General features: G+C 45.2%; 1 protein-coding gene across 2 annotated transcripts in view; it reads right to left on the minus strand.

The window, feature by feature from the left end:
- Positions 1 to 14,937, minus strand: part of SHISA5 (shisa family member 5) — a 25,963-nt gene extending 11,026 nt beyond the window's left edge. Inside the window, exons 1-3 of one of the 2 annotated variants that reach the window (XM_082059974.1) lie at positions 14,795 to 14,937; positions 11,660 to 11,828; positions 11,222 to 11,293 (exon numbers count right to left, since the gene is read on the minus strand). In XM_082059974.1, coding sequence (XP_081916100.1) covers positions 11,222 to 11,293; positions 11,660 to 11,828; positions 14,795 to 14,852 — 299 coding nt within the window. In that variant the 5' untranslated portion in view covers positions 14,853 to 14,937. Of the gene's footprint in view, positions 1 to 10,517; positions 10,572 to 11,221; positions 11,294 to 11,659; positions 11,829 to 14,794 lie in introns of those variants that run through there. The other variant, XM_082059975.1, reaches the window with a different exon arrangement.
- Between the last annotated feature and the right edge of the window lie 5,229 nt (positions 14,938 to 20,166).

Here is a 20,166-nt window from a genome sequence, read left to right on the forward strand (position 1 = left end):
CAACAACAGGATCACTTAGTTCTGAAAAAAGTAGTTTAAGCAGCCTATTTATTTTGCAAGTTTCAGTCTATTCCAAGATTTGTTCCATGCTACGAAAACACATGTTGGCAGGGTCCTTTTCAAAAGCATGGCTGGTTTTAAGAACAAACATTTACAAATACTGAGTAATGGCTGTAACACAGGGAGGTCTGGAAAGACTTCAGAAGATAATTTAGGCCGCTCCTAAAAGTCTAAAAAAAATTAGTATAGGCGTATCATTCTTCACTGCTCCAGAAGAGGATACAGTTCCCAGAAATGCGTCAGAATGGTAAATGTCCAGACTTGCCCTGACCCAGGTATAGGGCATGACCAAACAAATCCCCTGACTAAGGTGATCCCATAAATCCAATATTTTAGTCACAGCCATACAATGCCACATACTGCCTCTAAAGCTTAGCAGGAAAATAAACTTTTTTGTTGTTCTTTTGTTTTAAAGAAAAAGCAATATGACTTCCTAAGAGTCTTTCAGAGGGATTAGTTTTTATAACTTTACAAACAACACACTTCCTCAGTTTAATATTTTAGCATGAAGATTCAAAACATAAGAACCACTTTGCTAGAGACTCAAAACCAACATTTACTATTACACAAAAAGTAAACTCCTGTGAGGTTAACACTCACAGGAAAACACGAGTGTGACTTTAGCACTTGATAGACTGACCGGACTATTTTAGCACAGCTGGACTTTGGCCTGCAGGAACTTCAGCACATGTGGACAATTAAAATATACACCAAAGAGTTAAGCCTCACAGTACAGGTGCAATCACACTAATTGCTGGTGCCAGCCATGGCCTGCTCCAGCCACTTAACCCAGAGCCTCCCTTCCCAAAATGAGAACTCTGGATGATCAAGAAATATCTAAGAAACAAGGGTCCAGTGATTCCTGTGGTAGGCAACAGGCAGTTTAGACTCAGATTGAACAGCATGGTTTCAAAATTACGAAATCTTCAGTAGTTTCATCAGACAGGCAGGTTTGAGTAACTAAGTCATTTCAGAAGCGACACAAAGCAGTGAAGTGTGGGCTGGAACAGCAATGTCTGCGTTGGTCTTTCAGACAAATGTTAACTTCAGTTAGCACTTGAGAGTGTCCCTCCAAGGGTCCTGCCCACAGACAGCTCCTTAACATGAAGAAAATGGTTTCATTTCATTTTGGTTAACCCATCAGTGTGGTACCAGCTCAAGTAACCACTAATTGTAAACTGCTAAACTGCTCCAGCATGGACACCCATCAAATGCCACTGTTGTCACGACTTTCCATAGTACTTTCTGGGTACCCTCAAAGAGAAGGGAAGTTCACAGCAGGAGCCCCCCAACACAATGCCTGAGCCACCTCTGCTCACCCGCAGCCTGAACAACCCTGAGCCATATCCCCCGTGAGCAGCTGAGCACAGCCCAGCGACCCTGAGCATCAGCCAAGGGGCTCTGCCATGACCAACAATGCCACAGTAAGCCAAGGAGCCCTGCAACTGCAAAAGTGCTACAGAAAAAGAGAATACACGAGTCTTTTGAGAAAAAGTTTGCTAAATATGTACTGAATGGGTCCTTTTTATATTTGTTCAAATGGAAAGCTGATGTGGGTTACTTTAAGCCCAAAATAATAAACTTTAATTTCATACACAAGACCTACAGGAAGTAAAGCTAATTACTACTTTTTTAAAGGATGCTAACATCTCGATTTCTTTAAGTAACATGTAACAGGTTCTTAAACAACCTGTATGAGAAAGTGGCAGGGAGGGAACTTCCTGGAGTCTGTAGTTTTACTCAGACACCCGGATCCAGCAGGGTATTATGGAGGATGTATACAAGGATCTCTTCTTGGCCTATGAACACTTCACTTGTACTAAATATGCCTATTTACATAAATTCCTTTGTAGTGCAAACTAAAAATACAACTTTCCAGGGAAGTTTACCAGGAAATATGTTATTGCACACTTTGTAGACAGTTAATTGCTATAGGTAACTGCTACATTAAAAATACGCACATAACCAGCAGAAAAAACTCAGGGCTGCATTCAGCGGGACTAAAGTATTTCATCAACGGTGCAAGAATTAACACTGCAGCTTCAGGCAGGTCACAAGAATTTCAGGCAAGTCCATTGGACGCTCAGCATAAAAACTGGCCTTCAACACAACAAGCTCTTGCTTCTACAGATAAGAAATAAATTCAAAATGTTCCTTCAGTGGCAAAAAGAGAATGTAGACTGATTACAGGCATGGACATTTAAGGCAAACACAGTGAGTCAGTTTCCCTCCTACTGTTATTATCCCACTTTAATGATACAGGATGTTACCACTCACCCTAATTGAAATTTTAGACTAACATAAAGGCAATGGGAGGGATTTTTCTGAAGTGGTCTATGGAATTAACAGAACAAGTTTAACAGAAAAAAAAAAGTTAAGTACTGCAAAAAATTTCCCCACCTCAACAACATCTGCAATACTATGAATTTGCTACTGTCAATACCATACTAATTCTGAAAAGCAGATTTAAGTAACTAATTAGGAACTAGCTTGGCTAAAGAGTTAATGTTTTAAATAGTTTCTTAAAAAGGATTTTTTCTGGCAAATTGCAACCTGGTGTATGACTTGCCAAACACACTGAAACTGCAATCAAAGGAAGTTTAGAGTAGCTTACACCCACCAGCTTTGCTTACCATATAACCCAGCTCTTACACAAAACACACCTCCTTCTTTACCCACATCGCTCACATGTCATCACATACATGAAAGTTAGAAACACAAAGTTTAAATCAGGTAAATCAATTATCCCATATGGTTTTTTCAAGGGGGTATATTCCAGTTAATATAGACTGACTTACAAGATGCTTAATACAACTTATTACAATACAAACTATAATAACTGCAACTCTAATCACTGGGAAAACTAGCTAACCACCCCAAGAAAGAAACCCAAACATACTGAAAACCGTTCCTAACCTGCTTGGTCTCAATGCAGCAGCAATTTCATTTGTTTCTTCAGCCAACTTTGCAAGCTTGTCAAGATGATCCTGCATCTTTAACGACATGTTCAGAATACAACACAGACCTCCAAGCCTCTGTAGTCTGTATCTGTCACTATTCCTGTCACTAGTAAGAGCACTAGTGTGACCTGCATCTCCATGTCCTGCCCTGTAAGAAAACATAAAGCTAGGCCTTGGACCTTTGAAAATGGGCTTTAGGGTTAGAAGCTGGGGATTATCCATTGGGCACTCATGTGGCGGGTCTTCATACTCCCATCCAGGGCACCCCAGGCACATGGGCCTCCAGCCTTTGCCAACATCATGGGTACAATGCCGGCGGAAGGCAGCTTTACCATAACATGTTGGCCTACATATGTTCTTAATGGGAATTGGCCCTTCTGGTCATTGGCTCTCATGGTTTAGCTGCCTCTGGCAACTAGACCCATGGCAACCGTTCACTTTCCTTTCCCTGTACCCAGTGCCATGGTGAAGAGGATGAGGAAAACAGATGCCCTTCAAGTGAAAGCAAACTGTGGCCTGCACTTTGCTGCCAAAGGAATTGAGAATAACACATTAGCAGTATCAGCTGTGGCAGACCACTTGGCTGCCTTTGACTCCAGTTCTAGCACACCCAGTACGGCAGCAGCGTGACTTCATTCAGGCCACAATAGTCCACTGTTATCCTCCACTCTCCGCTGGACGTCCACACTGCCCACATGGGACTGTTAAAGGGTGAGCAGGTCTTACTGATCACCTCTTCGCTCTCCAGTTCACAAATCAACTTACGGATGGGAATCAGAGAGTCCTGGTTAGTGTGATATTGCCGCTGGTGCACTGTAGTCTCAGCAACTAGCACCTGCTGTTCTTTGACCCTCTGCAACACCGCAACAGAAGGGTCCTCCGAGAGACCAGGCAAGGCAGACAGCTGTTTAAAGTCCTCGGTCTCCACAGTTGCTATGCCAAAAGCCCACCAGTACCCTTTTGGGTCCTTAAAAATACCCTCTCCTGAAGTAGTCTATGCCAAGGGTGCACAAAGCACCTGGGCCAGTCACAGTAGGGTGATTTTGCCACTCTTTCCAAGTTAGAGTCACTTCAGCATTTAATAGAGTCAGCTCCTGGGATCTCCAAGTCACTCCAGCAATGCTGATGGGTTCTGCCCCTTCACAGTTTGATGGTATTAGGGTACATTGTGCACCGATGCCAACTAAAGCCTTGTACTCTTGTGTGCCTGACATGCCAGGCCGTCAAATCCACACAGTCCAATAAACCTGTTGTCCCGCTCCTCCAACTGGCTGAAGGCAGGGCCCCTCTAGTCCTAGTCATGGTATTCATTACTCACTTTTAGTAAAAATGAATCAGAAGTCCCTTCAAGGGGATCAGAGGTAAGATCAGCTCTTCTACTCTGTCTGGAGAACTGCCCACTGGAAACTGGAGCACTGTTTTTCCTGGCAGAACCCCCTGTTGTGATTGTTTTTCCTTACAACTCATGCGCCCATGCCTCTAAGACTGAGGTAGGTTTTGCGTTCCATGTCCTCATGTCCCCTCCAATGGTCACGCAGATAAAACCAGACTTTGCCCCATTGTGTGTACCCTTTATATACTCCCTCTTGAGACAAAGAACACCTACCCCTAATATCTGAGATACTGGTATGTACAGGTGGGGAGTAGAACTTATCCTCAAATCACCGGAACTCTTGGGACAGTTTCTCAGCATGTCTGGCTGTTTCTCCACAGCTGAGATGCAAGCCTGTATGGAAGAACACAGGCTTTCTTCATATTGCTGGAGTTGGCCAGCCAATTCATCCATCATTTGTCCCCACCTTCTTTCCAGGACATTACTGCCAATAAGTTGGCATACGACAACGGTGCACTCTGTAGAAACTTCTGACACATGGGTTGCGCGCACAGTACTTCACCTGGATCTGTGGGTAACAGCTCATTATTTGTATCACTATAAATCACTTTCAGCACCGCCAATTCCCTAAGATACTGGATACCTCTCCCCATGGTGGTCCACTTGCCTGGGTGACAGGGAACATCTTCCTTAAAGGGGTACCTTCATGCCTGACAGAAGGTGCCTTCAGAAGCTGAGGGCTTGTGTCTTTTTCCCAACTGCCTTGTCAATGCCCCCTACCCTAGACAGGGAACCCAGGTGCTTGGCTTCCTTACCCTCTCATTCCAAGCTACCAGCCCCGTTATCTCAGCATCGGAGCAGCCAGGTAACAATGTGCTCGCCTGACAGCAGCTGAAATCTTTTCACATATCTCACACTTCACTCAGGGATGGGGATTCAGTGATTATCTCCTGTTCTGCCTCTTCTTCCTGTTCTCATGATGACCCTGGTTCATCATCATCCCTCACCAAGCAAACTGATTTTTTTCTGTATTTCTTTTTCTCTATAGGGGCAACTGGTACAGACACGGGCTGGTTCTCTGGCTCAGATACAGTACTTGTCACCTGGGTTTGAGTAGCCACGTGCCTGTCATCTGGGTATGAGTAGCTGCAGTGTTTGGCAAGAGGACGGGAGTAGCTGCAGGGCCTGTCAGTCTGTTCTCCCTCCCTTCCCCTGAGGGTGCTGCACAGTAGTAGAGAGTGTGGTAAGTTGTACCTCTTAGGAACAGCCACAGCATTTTCCTTCTAAATAGTCTATCACTTCATCAGGGTCCTGTAGCTCCAAACCACTGCAGGTGAGAAGTTCTCTAGATAACTGCTTATATTCTCCCAGGTGCCATGCCACCCATGGCCATCCACTCTCAGGACAAACCTCTGAGCGATATCCTTAAAAAACCAAAATCTTTTGTAACTCTAAGCATAACTTGACATACATTCAGAGGACATAGCAATGAGAGCATGCTGGCTTGAACATGCCCAGGGCGTTAAAAATTCTCAAACACTGTTGCACCTAGCCCGAAGAAGGGGGAGGTGAAAGAGTGGGGGGAAGTATCCCCAACCCAACCTTCCCCATGGATTGGATGCGATTACTAATCAATGCCAAGAGGTGGTGCCCGAGGGATGGGAATGACAACAATCCCATACACAAATCCCAGCTTCACCATTTGGTCAGAGATGTTGTCATATCATAAGTCAATATTACACAGGACAGAAATATGATAACACTAATTCTTCTCCCAGAGGTGATAAACAGCACCACCAGGAATTTATAGAGCATGTAAGAACTTAGGTAGCACAGCCATGTGGGCAAGCAAAACAACATTGTGAACAGGGACTATTTAACTAATTAATAAATGCATACGACAAATTTTGGTTTAACACGCTCTGGTCAGATCTGTCATTATCCCAACCCTTCATACCCCACGTTGGGCACCAAAAAGGACTGTCCTGGCTTAGCTGCAGCTGGCATCTAGATGCATGGCAACTGTTTGCTCACTCCTCCTCTGATGGCAACACCATTTCAGAGTAGCAAACACTTGAGCACCGATGGCAAACTCCAGACCTCAGCTTGTGCTCAACCTCCCCCCGTCCCAGACAACATCTTGCACTCAAAACACAATTGCACCTGACTCTTGTTTCTTGGGCTGCAGGATCCTTCTCTGAGCATCACCCTGCCTGGGGCTGTTTGACAAGCTATCTCCAGACCCAACCTGTATGCTAAAAATTTACTGTTTTCAGAGTTACACTGCACAGAGGCATAGCAAAGCCCACAGAGATAGAAGACGGAACACTCTAGTAAGTACATACAGTCAATGAAGTACACAACCACAGAAAAACGAACGCCGGAACGTAATCCAAGTGATTAATCTTACTGCGTCTTTGCATGTTTAGGCCAGGTTGTCTTGCTTTTTGCCATGAAGCAGCCTTCTGTAGTTAGAAGGACACACTAACCCAACCGCGCACAACTGTCTCTTGAGCTGTGACAGCATTTTTCAATCTCTCCTTCCATCTCGGTTTCAGAGATGAACCTACACAAGCATTAAACCCCCTGCCTGAAGCAGGCAGCCGAGAACTCACTAATGGCAACTCACAACTGCTTTGTCAGCTTTAAGTAGCTTCCTCACTGAGAAAACAGTGAACACAAAACCAAATGCTCTACAATACACGTTACAAATACAAATTGTACAAGCTTATATTTACTTTTCAGGCTACTAAAAACACAGAACATTTTTTTTTTTAATAGCTTCAATCCAAATCTCAGTTGTTTCCAGACAAGAAGCTTACATTCCTTAGTGAGATTAGCCCATGTCTGAATGCAAGCCTTACAGAACAGGCTCTGTATGCAGTTTAACTCACTTATTACAGAAAATATTAAGGACCAAAACTGGAAAACAAGTCCTCTGCTCATTAAATAGAGACTGCTTACATTTCTAGAAGTTCTTTTCCAAGGAATAATCTTCCTAATTCTTTTTTATCATTGACAACCTATTGAAGATGCCAAACACACCATGAAGTGTAAACTGAAATCTGTGACAGTGATAAGGGATGAGGTGGAGAGATGGGGCTTAGTTCAATATCACAGCATTTTTTACTTTGTCTACAGAGAAAACATGCTTAAAAACACCTAAACTAATAGATAGCAAACTAGGATTACCACATCTTCCAGAGTTAGACATTTACCAGTTCAGTAGACTATTACAGATGCTGCATTTCAGACAAAGGTGGGCAGAATGACATGGATTGTGTCCGTGTCACAAAAGCAGAACCAAGACAAGACAACACATTGATCAGCCCATGACAAAAATCAGAATGATTTCTGCTTAGAAAAACTGGTATCAGTTGCCCCAGCTACATTATTTCCTTCTGTAACTGTGATACAGATGTTCTGAATCACTTCAACTATTTAAACATCCAAATACTTCATAATTAGTTGAACTATGGATATGAGTCATCTAATCTCCTTTTCCAGTAAGAGTCACTATTGTAAAATTGGCACACCAAGGCTAAATAACCATGTTACCAATGCATGTCAATTGCGGTTCCAGTAAATCGGTGCTCTGCTTTTCGTAGTTTCCTAAAGCAATAATACTATATACTGCAGAATGAAAGGAGAAGAACAACTAAATTAACCTTACTACTCACAATCCATCTTTGAAACCAGAGCAGATCAGGGGAAAATTCAGTAATCCAATTAAAAGGGAAACAAAAGAGTGAAACACCTTCCAGTAGTAAATCCTTGCCACAATGCATTCACTACCAGTGGAAATTGTACAAATTGTGTATGGTCATCTTACATGCAAGGAAAAAAGGTGGCAAATTTAATAAGCTCATTGGTATGAAATCTATGGCTATGCTCTGACCTAAAAGTTCTGAATGATCTTTCTGAATTAAGCAACAATGGAAAAAGCCCAAATCTGAGTTAATGCTGACTTTTATACTCTTCCTAAAATACTTACATTTGCTTCCAAATGCAGTGTCTGGGAAGCACAATGCTTCCAAGTACTTTAAAGTACATTATTAAGACGCTCTGAAGAATGTCATTTATTGTCTTCAAAACATCCAAAAGAAGATTATAGGACATGAACTGCTTGCACTGTGAACAACACTTAATAGAGTTGCCCAAAGCACCTCAACAGCACTCGATACTAAATATTAAATATTGAAAGATATTAACATTAAAGGATACTAATGAAAAGAAACCTACTAAAAAAAAAACTGGTGCCTTCTTCACTTGGACTTCTGCAGAAGACTCCAGAATAAACATGGCAAAAAAAAAAAAAAAATCAAAAGCACAAGCAAACTAAAAACTCCTCATCTAGACAAGCCAAGGAAGAAGATCCATACCACCATGAACCCTTCCCTAACACTGCCCCACAGAATCAAAGCATAATTGTGGCAGGTTTTGCAAGCAGGGAGAACAGACACCCCAGCTCACTCAGCCCAGTGGCAAATTCTCATGCAGTCTGTGATAAGCCCTCAGAGAGGTGAAATTCTCTTTAAAAGCCAGGATTTATGAGTAATGTACCAGAGTAGTAGCAATGTAGGAAGAAGCAAGATGCAAGAATGCAGAACTAAATGCTTTCTGACCCTTAATCCAGGAAACCATCAGCTCCTCCCTGCGAAGGGCAGATTTGCAACTCATGAGGCACAAAGGAAGTTGCCCTGTCTTGAATCTCCTCCTGTTATAAACTCTTTAAAGACTAAGCTCCTCTTGCTGGAGATACAAAGAAATATCTCAACTGACACCAGCCCTCCTCTCCAGACAGTAAAGTATGAAACATAATTATCAAGAAGCAATGTAAAACCTGTCTTTTGAAAAAGCTGGCACGGACCATGAGGGTGGAGTATACCTTGCAGGCAGAAACCGGGGACAACTCTTCCAGAAGGAATACAGCTTACTACATGGTTAAAAAAAACCCACACACACAAAAAAAAACCCAACAAAAAACAAAACAAACAAACAAACAAAAAAAACACCCAACAACAACAAACCACCACCACACAAAAACCTGGGCAAAATCTGTAATGAAACAGAAATCTACTTGATGTCCCACTGACCGCAGTCACAGAAGGTCCCACTCACTTTAATTCCCAAAGTTGAAACATTCTAAATCGAACACCTAACGTCATTAGTCACTTTGGAAAGTTCTGGGATGTGGATGTGGTCTGGAGTCACATCCGGTTAGTTTTTCAAGGTTGGTACTTCATGAATAATTACCAACTTTCTATTAAAATTGCCTAACCAGAAAGCAAGGTTGATCTTCAGTCTAGGCCTTTGCACAACACATTATTTTTTCAAAGCTGTAATGTAACTGAAAGGTAAGAGAAATCACTAATGACCCGCTTTCTCAAGGACATCAATGATTCTGTCTTTATTTAGACATTCCACAGCTGAAAACAAAGATAACAAAAGCAACTTAGCTGCTACTTCCTAAGTGACTTCTGTCATTTACAAATGCACCTTTATGGACTGTGGGCCTTGGTTACAATTCCTTTAATAACTGTGCAGATTGGTTTGGTTTTGTTTCTTTTATTTTCTGTGTTTTTTAATAACTATGCTTGCTAGCATGGAAAAAAATAGTTATTACATTCTTTACATTTAACCTTTATTACTCGCACAGATTCAATATCTCTGCAGCCACGAAGATGAGAAATGGAAGTTTTTTTCATATCTTTCTACTAAAAAATGCATCAAGAAGTGAACACTGATTGCAAGATGAGGCTCATGCCTGCTGTATGTGAACCATTTGAAGATATTTAAGACAGGCCCATCAGCTGAGCAGAGAAGATGGGCCATCCCTCCTCCAAAATATTCCTTACATCAACTCCTTCCTTGTGGAAGGCTATTGGGCCAAAAGACGATCCACCACGTTCATGTGCCCTCCTCACACCGATGCCCTGGCCCTGCCACGGCAGCGCTGCCTCTAGGAGCCCGGGACCAGGTTCCTTCCCACCGCGGGCAGCTCCCGGGACGGGTGGGTGCTCCCACCCGCTGTGCCACGGAACGGGCACGGCCCCGAGCACCCGCCGCCCAGCCCAGGAGGCGGGGGCGATGTCGCTGCCACGGCCCCGCCGGCTCAAGGCTCCCGGTGCCGCAGGGTCCCCCCGCCCGCCGCGCCCGCTCACCCCATGCTCGCCGCCTCCGCCGCCGCTCTCCCCGCGCCCGCCGCCCGGCTCCGCCCCCGCGCACGTCACTCCGCTCGCCCCGCCCCCTTTTAAAAGGGCCGCAGCCACGGCCGGGGCTCCTGTGCAACATCCACGGGTCCCTTTTTCCCGGAGTTATTCAAAAATACGATGTCTCAAATACTCATAGCTCAGAATTAACCCTTGTCCGCGCTTTGTGGTCTTCCACGCTGTGAAAAATCGGAACGTTCTACAGCAGGAGTCTTGTAATCACCAGCATAGCGCACAGGCTTAAAAGAACATACTTTGAAATAGAACAAGAAATATTGACAAAAACTAAGCGCAAAAGATGCTATAAAGCAAGGAGATGCTTCAAACAAAAGCAGCTTCTCTTACTGAGCTACTCTGGACATAACCTGTCAGTATATAGAAGTACAGAGCACACATGCTAATGCTTTAGAGGACAACCTCCCCTCCAGTAATAATACAGACTGTTACACACAGCAATCGTTGTGATCTAAACAGCACAATGCAACGTCTTCTTCATATCTGCTGCTTCAGGTATCACTACATGGACATAGAGTTCGAGTGCTTCACATTCTTAACACACAAATCAGTTTTTCATTTTCTATGACCATGTATTAATTGCACAACGAAGAACCTGCAAATAAATATCATTTTAAAAGCTGAGACTTTGCATGCCTTACCTGGGGCCAGGAATGTCATCATCAGGGTCCGAAAAAACCCGCATGTAATTTACATTGCTCAAGTCAGTGCTCCTGTAGTAAGAGAATTCATCTCAAAAATGGAATTTACAACTTATTGAAGTACCTGGCTAAATTCCAAATGCTTATGAAAGGTAATGTACATTAAAAAGAGAATAAATATTTTTTGTCATCCTCAAAGATTAATTAAATCAGCCAAAAGTATCTGAAAATGCTAATGAAAACATACACCAGTTCACGCATTGATTTGCACACCTCATTCCATTTTACAGCTAAGCTACATGCATTAATATAGATCCCTGATACAGCCAGATACAGACCTGAAAGGTCCCTTCGTGAGTTTTTAACCATTAAAATGTGTATTTTTGCCATTTGAGAATAGAATTATAACCTGCTGCATACATTCACTTTGCCTCATACCTTCCACCAAGCAGATTACACCGAAATTGTTGTTCTTCACCAAATTTCAAGAACACATCCGAGCAACAGTACTGATGCCTGCAATCTCCGCAGCAGAAGTCGGGACAGGATTTTGCAGGTTGTGTCTTGCCATGATGATTAATATATTGCAGACAACCCTCACCCCAAACTGAAAAAAAGATAAAATCCAATAGTTAGTAACTAAAGAAATAATAATACAAAGTCTCTTTCTCATACTGACCAGTCAGGTTAACATTTAACTACATTTCAAGTATGTTGGTTAGGTCTTACAAATAAATTATTTCTTTAGAGTACGGCAAAGGCAAATTACTTGCTCCTTGCACACAAAGTATCTCATCTTCGTCAAGTAGCTCTTCCCAACTGTTCACACAGACACAAAGGACTAAACTCCATGCAAATATACTGAGATGAGATGAGATACTGGTGATGCTCCCTTCACTTCATCTGCTGGTGGCTACCAAATTACTATAAAGACTCAAAGAGCAACATGAACAGCCAGACCTGTCAGAAATCCCACACAAGCCCTAAGATCAGTTAGAAGAAAATGATACATTTTCCTAGCTATTTGACTCAATGCAGAAGGTGTAACAAAACCACATTCACTGTAGATTTGGATTTCCACATGACTTGGTTGTTTCTATCTGCTGCTTTGTTTACTTCACAGAAAATCCTGATCCTGTTAATCCATGGCATAAAACAGAGATGTCCTAAAACACAGATTCCAAGGATTAAAACTGGTCAAGTAGCATTCTGCAAGCTTCAACCAGTGCAGCTACAGTGGTAAGGAAATTGACATGTTCACATACTAGGATGGGTTTCTTGGGGCGCATCCCACACTTTTCAGCACTCCATTGGTCTGATATATTCTATATAGTACTGGCTGTTTTCTCTCTCTCTTTGCCCTCTCAAGCCTGAATGACTGCAATGTAAGAACGGCACATTAAAAGCTTCCAACCGTCACAAAAAAAATACTTCCCAAAGCTTAAGCAAAAAGCATTTCCCAAGAAGAATCTTTAGCAAGAGTATCATTATAGTTTTCAGTCATAAACGCTGCTGGCAGCTGGTTTCTATTCCTCATTTTCCTTCCTATCACGCTATCAAAACATGCCGCAATGTTTTGCTACTAAACCACATTCCATCCGAGAAGCTCAAATTACTTAAGGTGTAGTTGTTCAGAGAAAGCAAATGAGAAGAGACAAAGACAACAAATTTATGTCCCTTCAGAAGAAAAGTAAGGGGTATTTCCTGAAACATTTAAACTGATTTTGCCACTTGAAAACTCAGTCTTGACTCTCTGGCACCAAGACATAACTGAATATTTCAGCCAACATTAAAAAGGAACAAAAAAAGTTCTAAGGGGGTAAATGTGGAGGTTTATTAAACACAAGCAAGGAGAAACAACTGTACCAATACTCCATGACTTCTGCTAATGTGTTTACACATGGTTTTGTCTGGTTCACTAAATTTTCCCTCTGCAGACACACAACATCACTTAACAACTCTCTCCTTTCCGTATGGCCAACAAGGAAATGAGAGGTAGCTAAACCGACTCCAAAATACCTTCTGAAATTACGAACAAAACAAGGCAACCAACAAAATTACCCCATCTCACAAATGTGCTACTGCAGCACAATAAAATAACTTTATTCCTCTCTTTTCCATCAGATGTGGCAGCCATGAGACTCTTCCTTAACTGATTCGATTAATCAACGAGGGGCTTGTGGGACTTTTTCCCCCGATTGGTTTTCTGCCACATTAATGATTTCAGCCTCCTCAGAAGAGGTCCAGTGTATGCCCAACACCGCACAACATGAGGGCTAAAGCTGAGGGAGGCAGAAATGACCTCCTGTTTGATATATCTGCTACTGAGGGGTTTGCCCTGCCCTGCAGAACAGCAACCTGATGATTTCACACAAACAATATCACAAAAACCCTCTACCAAAGTGATCGAGTTCCACCTCAAGAGCAGAACTACTAGAACATTTCCACTGAGGGTCCCCAACCATTTCAATACGAAAACTTCTATCGTACAGCTGCATCAGCACCATCACTGTAAACCAGCTTAAAGAGCCATTTTTCTGATGCTCACCTTTTGAAGCACTTAAGAGATAAAATTCTGACCATTTCAGCCATGCTCTAGCTCAGCTCTCAGACAAACTGTTCTATTTTACTACTCTGACCAAGTTAAACATCCTCTTGCATATCCACAAAAGATCATGTTCACCTTTCCTGCACACGTCTGTGCAACATTTGATCCATCAGATAAAGCGATGCCACTGACACATACAACATCAAGAGTGCTTCTCCTTTTCTGACAAGTTCTATGATCACATCTACTTTTTCTCATCACATGACAAAACTGAGGAAGACCACATGCTCTCTCCTTTAAGCACAATAACAATATAGTTGCACATAGGGCTGCTGAAAAAAAACCAACTATTATCAATGTCAGCATCTGGTAACTCTGAACGAACTCAAATATCAAATGCACTTATATAAGCAATGCTGTTTATGCAATATCCTCACTTAACACCCAAGTATTTATATTATCTTGCCCTAAAGGGCTAAAATTTACTGTCCTGGGGGTGAAAAGGTGAAGCGGTTTAATGGGAAGCATTAAAAGTGACCAGCAGCCACTCTGTGGTCCATCGTTCCCCTCTCCTTACCTCAGGTTTACCAGTAGACAGTTCTCATTAGATGGGTCCACACAGTCACTACTGGGACGCTAATTGCTGCTAACAACACACTGGTATGAACACAAACCTACCTCACTTCCAGTGTAACCTTCTCTCAGTGAACCCGCACCAGAACCCGTTGTTCAGGTGTGGAGACCACCTGCACACCCCGGGGCCTGTGACAAACCACCTCCCCTCGGGTGGGCCGGTCGTGTCACCGCCGGGACGGCTGAGCCGAGGGGTCTCCGCTCGAAGCCAGGGGCTCTCCCATGCCCAGGGCTTCGGCAGGGCCACCCAGGAGGAAGCAGCCCCGGCCGCGGAGGATCCCGGCAGCAGCCCCCAAAAGCCGCCTCAGCAGGAGACGCCGGAACCCGCCAGCGCTCCGTGAGCGCCGCGCCCCGCCGCTCGCAGCACCCGGCACCGCCCGCCCCCCACTCACCGGCCGCCGGCAGCAGGCAGAGGAGACCGAGGCCGAGCGCGCCCTGCCACGTTGCCATGAGCGCCGGCGCTTCTCCCCCGCCGGACGGTCAGAGCCGGAGCTCCGGTCCCCGGGGCGCCCACACGCGGCCGCGGGAGGAGCCGCGCGCGGGGCGGGGCTGTCTCGCGCGCTGAAAGTGCGGGAAACCGCTCGGCTCCCGCCGCCGGGGCGGTGCCCCCGCGGAGCGACTCCGGGGCCACGTTGAGCAGAGCGGGGCCGGGCCCCGGGCTCGCCATGCGGCCTGCTTGCACCTCCCCTTGCACCCCGTGCGCCATTCTCACCCGGCCCTCCTCGGTCACACCAGCTCCTGAGCTGGAATTCCCAAGGGAAGTCCCCATTCCCTGCTCTCTGTACCAACTGAAGGCTTCCTTCTTGCAGCATAAGCCAAGAAATCCTTTCTAATAGAGGATGCAAACACCTGGCAAGGCATTTACGCTGAAGCAGAGAAATAAATTTAACAACAGAGTCAATTATACTGTTGAAATGGAGAAATAACAGCAGAGTCAATTATGCTGTTAAGCAACATTCTTTATCAGCACTGGGGAGCACTGGGGATCATACTCTGAGAGTGCTCCCAAGACTGGATGCTCTTGGGTTGCTTATATTCGCATGATTATTACATATGCATTACAATTTTTGAAATTTTTGACATACATCTACACTTAAGAAATAATTGATTATGTCAGTTATAATTGTTTCGTTTCTTTCTTACAATACATTATTAGTTAAATAAAAACTAAGCACTCTATTTCTAAACAATGTATTACTTAATGTAAGGAACATTTAACGAAGAGCTGTTGTTTTTACATACCTGGCACCTGACCCCAGCAGGGGGAAGGAGCAAAAGACATCAGACTATGAATGCTTAATGTAACACACAGTCTTTTCCTGGAATATATACTGATACCTATATACATACCGATACCTGTATTTACAAGCTAATTTAAGGGGGAAGGACTGAGAAACATCGGACTATGAATTCTTAATATAATACATAGTCTCTTTCCGGAATATGTACTGACACCTGTATACATACTGATACCTGTATTGACAAGTTAATTTAGGGGAAGTGTAGCCAAAGTACCAGGAATCCATATCTTAAATAGATTGATAAGGGGAAGGGTATTGTATGTGTCGGGGTAGTCTGTAAACCCTGAAGTACACAACCAATGGGGAACAGGGGAGGAAAATTGCGGCCAGGATTTTGGGAAGATATAAGCAGGGGCTTTTTGCCCTATTCGGTGTGCCTACCTTTAGGTAGAACACCTGGTCTTGCAAAATCGTTACTAAAATATGCTTTGCCAAGAGATCCTGCCTGGGCCTATTATATTTGCAAAATAATTTTTCCAACACTTAATCTTCTGTCTCCCTCTTGTCATGCAGAAGGATCTAAAACTTGAAAAATATCCGCTTGTTTTGCAGTTGGTCAGAAAGTGTTTATCTTATGTCAATTGGTTAATGATGGGTACGTCTTTTATAACTTAATCACAGTATACATTAATTTAGCAGCTTCTCTCTAACTCCACAGAGTTCAGGAGGGTCAAAGCAGCACCTGAGACTGAGGGTCTGTGTCCCCCTCATAGGCCCTGTAGAGCAAAAAGATCCCATGTGCTCTGCAGCAGGGTAACAAGGTGTGAGGAGCCATTGAAGGAGGAATGTTGTTTCTTTCTTTGTTTCATCCTGACAGGCCTTACTGCAGCCTGAACGTTGGTTTATTGAAGTGGGGAGCAGCCATCCTCTCGGAGGGAGGCAGGGGAACCTGGGAGACCTGATGGGCTCTTCTGCTGGTGAAGAGGCCATGAGGAAGGAAAGGAACTCTATCTATCACTATACCCAACACAGCCTCCAACCACCACATCACCCACAAGTCCTAAACAGTGGTTTGACAATGGTTTAAGCAGCAATTTAGATGACAATTTAGACAACGGTTACACACTCTATTTACTACACTTCTAATAATTATGCTATAGCTGGATATCTAAGTGATACTAGTGTACAATATACTTTTTGGCCTAATATAAAATGTCACTGTGGCAGCTGCACATTCCCTGGTGAGGGTGAGATCTGGAGCTTTCAGTAGGGCAGTAGATGGCTCTTTAGCACTTTTTGTTCCCCACTGTGGCTGTCCTCATGCACTCAGGTTGGTGCCAAGGTGCTGACAGTCCTGTCCCCCCTACCCTCAGGCACAGTGACTCCTCATGTTTTCCTCCCCCCTGGCTGGAAAGTAGATTGTTGTATTTGCAGACAAAAGTAAACAGAGGCAGAAGTTGAGAAATTCAGTTGCTTTCCAGATGTGAATTAGCCAGTGAGTCTGCAGCTTGTTAAGGCTGAGTCCCAATGTCTGCTGCTAAGGTGGAAAGAGTTCCTGAATTGCCTGGTGCTGTGATTTCATCGTACCTTGGTGTCCTGGTCTTGGCTGGCATACGGTTAATTTTCTTCATAATAACTGGTATAGTGCTGTGTTTTAATATAAGAAGAATGATGATAATACACTGATGTTTTGGTTGTTGCCAAGCAATATTTATACCAAGTCAAGGACTTTTTAGCCATTAAGCTGCAGGTGCACAAGAAGCTGAGAGGGGGGCATGGTCAGGACAGCTGACCCAGACTGGCCAAAGGGATATCTGCTACCATGTGATGTCATGCTCAGTATATATTTTGGGGGAAGAAAAGGGATGGCTGGGAGCGTTTGGAGTTATGACATTTGTCTTCCCAAGTAATCACCACGTGTGATGGAGCCCTGCGTTCCTGGGGACGGCTGAATGTGGGACAGGATTTGGCTGGCCTCAGCAAAACTCCCAGCACTTATCAGTTGGTAAAAGGAGATGTGCTGGAACTTGTTGGTCACAGGCCATGGGAAGGATAGAGGCGTAAACCTTAATTAGGAGGAGTGGAGAGTGCTGATTCTATGTTTAGACAAGGTTCACAAGTTAATAAGGTTGTCCTGTAAAAAGGGGACTCTTGTTTTGCACAGGGAAGATTGCTTGGGTTGGGGTAGTAACTGTTTAAGAAAATGTCTTAGACCAATCAGTCTGTAACACGGTAACAGAAACACCAATCAGCTCGAAGCACGTTGCTGAGGAAAAGTATAAATGTATGTGACGTACACTAATAAAGCGGACATTTTGTTTGCATCAAACTGCATCCTGTCTCTCAATCGCGGCAGCTGAACACCTCCCTGGCCATGGGAAGTGGTGAATGAATCCTTTGGTTTGCTTTGCTGTGGGTGTAGCTCTTGCTTTGTGTATTAAACTGCCTTTATCTCAACCCAGGAGTTTTCTCACTTACTCCTCTGATTCTCTCCCCTATCCCACAGTGTGGGGGGGTTGGTGAGCAAATGGCTGCATGTGGCATTTAGCTCCCTGATGGGTTAAACCACCACACTAGGAAGAGAGCAAGGTGTGAAGTCATTTTTTCTCAGGGAGAAACCTTTGTATTTCTGTAAGTCTGCTGTAAGCTACCTGGGTTTAAACAGAAAGTTACAGAGGAATAAAGCACCCTATAGTCTCCAGATACGTCTTGCTGGTGCTTGGGTGGCTGCACAGAGACTGGGGCTCCCAGGAAGGGCATCACAAAGACAGGCTTCAGGCCAGGGAGCATTCTGACCCAAATGACCAAGCACACTCGTCCAGTGGCCAGATCCTGCTGCCAGCCCTCAGAGAGATGTAGTGAGAGCTACCCCTGCTCTGAACCCAGTGCTGAGAGGCCAGGACCCTGTGAAGCTGTGTGGCAAAGCCATGGAAACAGCTCTTGCCATCCAAAGAAAACTTCCGAGTTCTCTGAGCTCCTCAGCTATTACCAAATGCCTGTGAGGCTCTCTCAGAATAGAAGTCTCCTGGGCCAGCGAGGCCCGAAGCACACGGCCATGGCGCTGGGCAGCTGGCCAGGGGCAGCCCGCAAGGAGGGGGGTCTGGGGAAGGTACTGCCGACCCTCCGGGAGAGGACAAACCTCTCAGCCCAGCCCCTAACGCTGCCCTTTGAGAAAGAGAGAGGAAAAGGAGGAAGCCAACAAACAAGCGTGGAATCTCCCAGTGCAGAAATTCATGGCAACTTTATTGTGCCTGTGCAGGGGGATCAGGGCCAGCACTCAGGGACAGCGCGTGGCTCGTGCCACGGCGTCGTCCAGGCCGGCAGTAGGGATTTTGGGCCCTGGCATTGCAGCCATGAGCAGCTTCATATGTGATCAGCTCCAGGGGGCTGGACAGGCTGCTGCCCTGAAGTGCTGGGGAGCCGTTTAACAGCCCTGGTGCCGCAGGGCAGCGGTTACTGGTTTCCAGTGCCTGGGAGCCATAGCACAGCCCTGGTTGTGACTGGATCTGGTGCCAGGGAATGAGCACTGCAGTTCACAGCACGGCTGTGCACGACCACAGCTCTTTGCCCAGCGCCCTTTGAGCTCCATTGCTCGGGGGCACCTCGGAGCACCCAGCGCAATCCCCCTGAAGAGCATGACCCGTTCTGGCCACACCTACAGCTCATGTCTTCCCAGTCACAGCAGTCAAGAACAAAAGGACAAAGAGCTGCCACTGACTTCTCTTTTGGACCCTCTATAGGTCCTTTCCTTCCTCATGGCCTCTTCACTGGCAGAAGAGCCCATCAGGTCTCCCAGGTTCCCCTGCCTCCCTCCGAGAGGATGGCTGCTCCCCACTTCAATAAACCAACGTTCAGGCTGCAGTAAGGCCTGTCAGGAAGGCACTTAACGCACACCCCAGAAGAACAGCTGTGATGTGCCTGAAGAACAGAAATTAATGGCAACTTTATTGTGCCGGGGCAGGGGGATCACGGCCAGCACTGTGGGACCGTGCACGGCTGGTCCCACGGCATCGTCTGGGCCGGCTGTAGGGATCTTGGGCCTGACGCTGCAAGCGGGAGCGGCCTCGTGTTCGCACAGGCCCAGGGGACCGGGAGTGTTGTCCACTCTCCTGCTCTGTGGAGCTACTGAAAGACCCCGAAAACTCCTTGCTATCAGTGCTGGGGCTGTTGGACTCGGGTATTGGGGAGAGATGAGATGGCCCCAGAACCTCCTGGCCGTGGGTGCTGCTCTCAGAGTCAGTGGGAGCCTGTCCTTGGTGGGGTAGGAGACTGCAAGTGGCTGTGGGGCTGCTTTGTAGGTGTAGAAAGGGGCACTTGTGAGGAAAGAGAGCAGGACAGCCTCCATCCTGGGCGGCCCCAGCCCTGCCCTGTGCCTTCACAGGTGATTTTGGGGACTTCCCTGATGGAAGAGTGGGGAGGGAAGGCTTGGATCTCCAGAGGTCCTTGCCAACCCCAGCCATTGTGTGATTCTGTGTGAGCATTTGTGGCTCAGCTCTCTAAACCTTGCCAAACATCTCTGCCCA

The sequence above is a fragment of the Streptopelia decaocto genome (genome assembly GCF_964273445.1).
Source record: "Streptopelia decaocto genome assembly, chromosome: 8".
In the NCBI taxonomy this organism is placed as follows: domain Eukaryota; kingdom Metazoa; phylum Chordata; class Aves; order Columbiformes; family Columbidae; genus Streptopelia; species Streptopelia decaocto.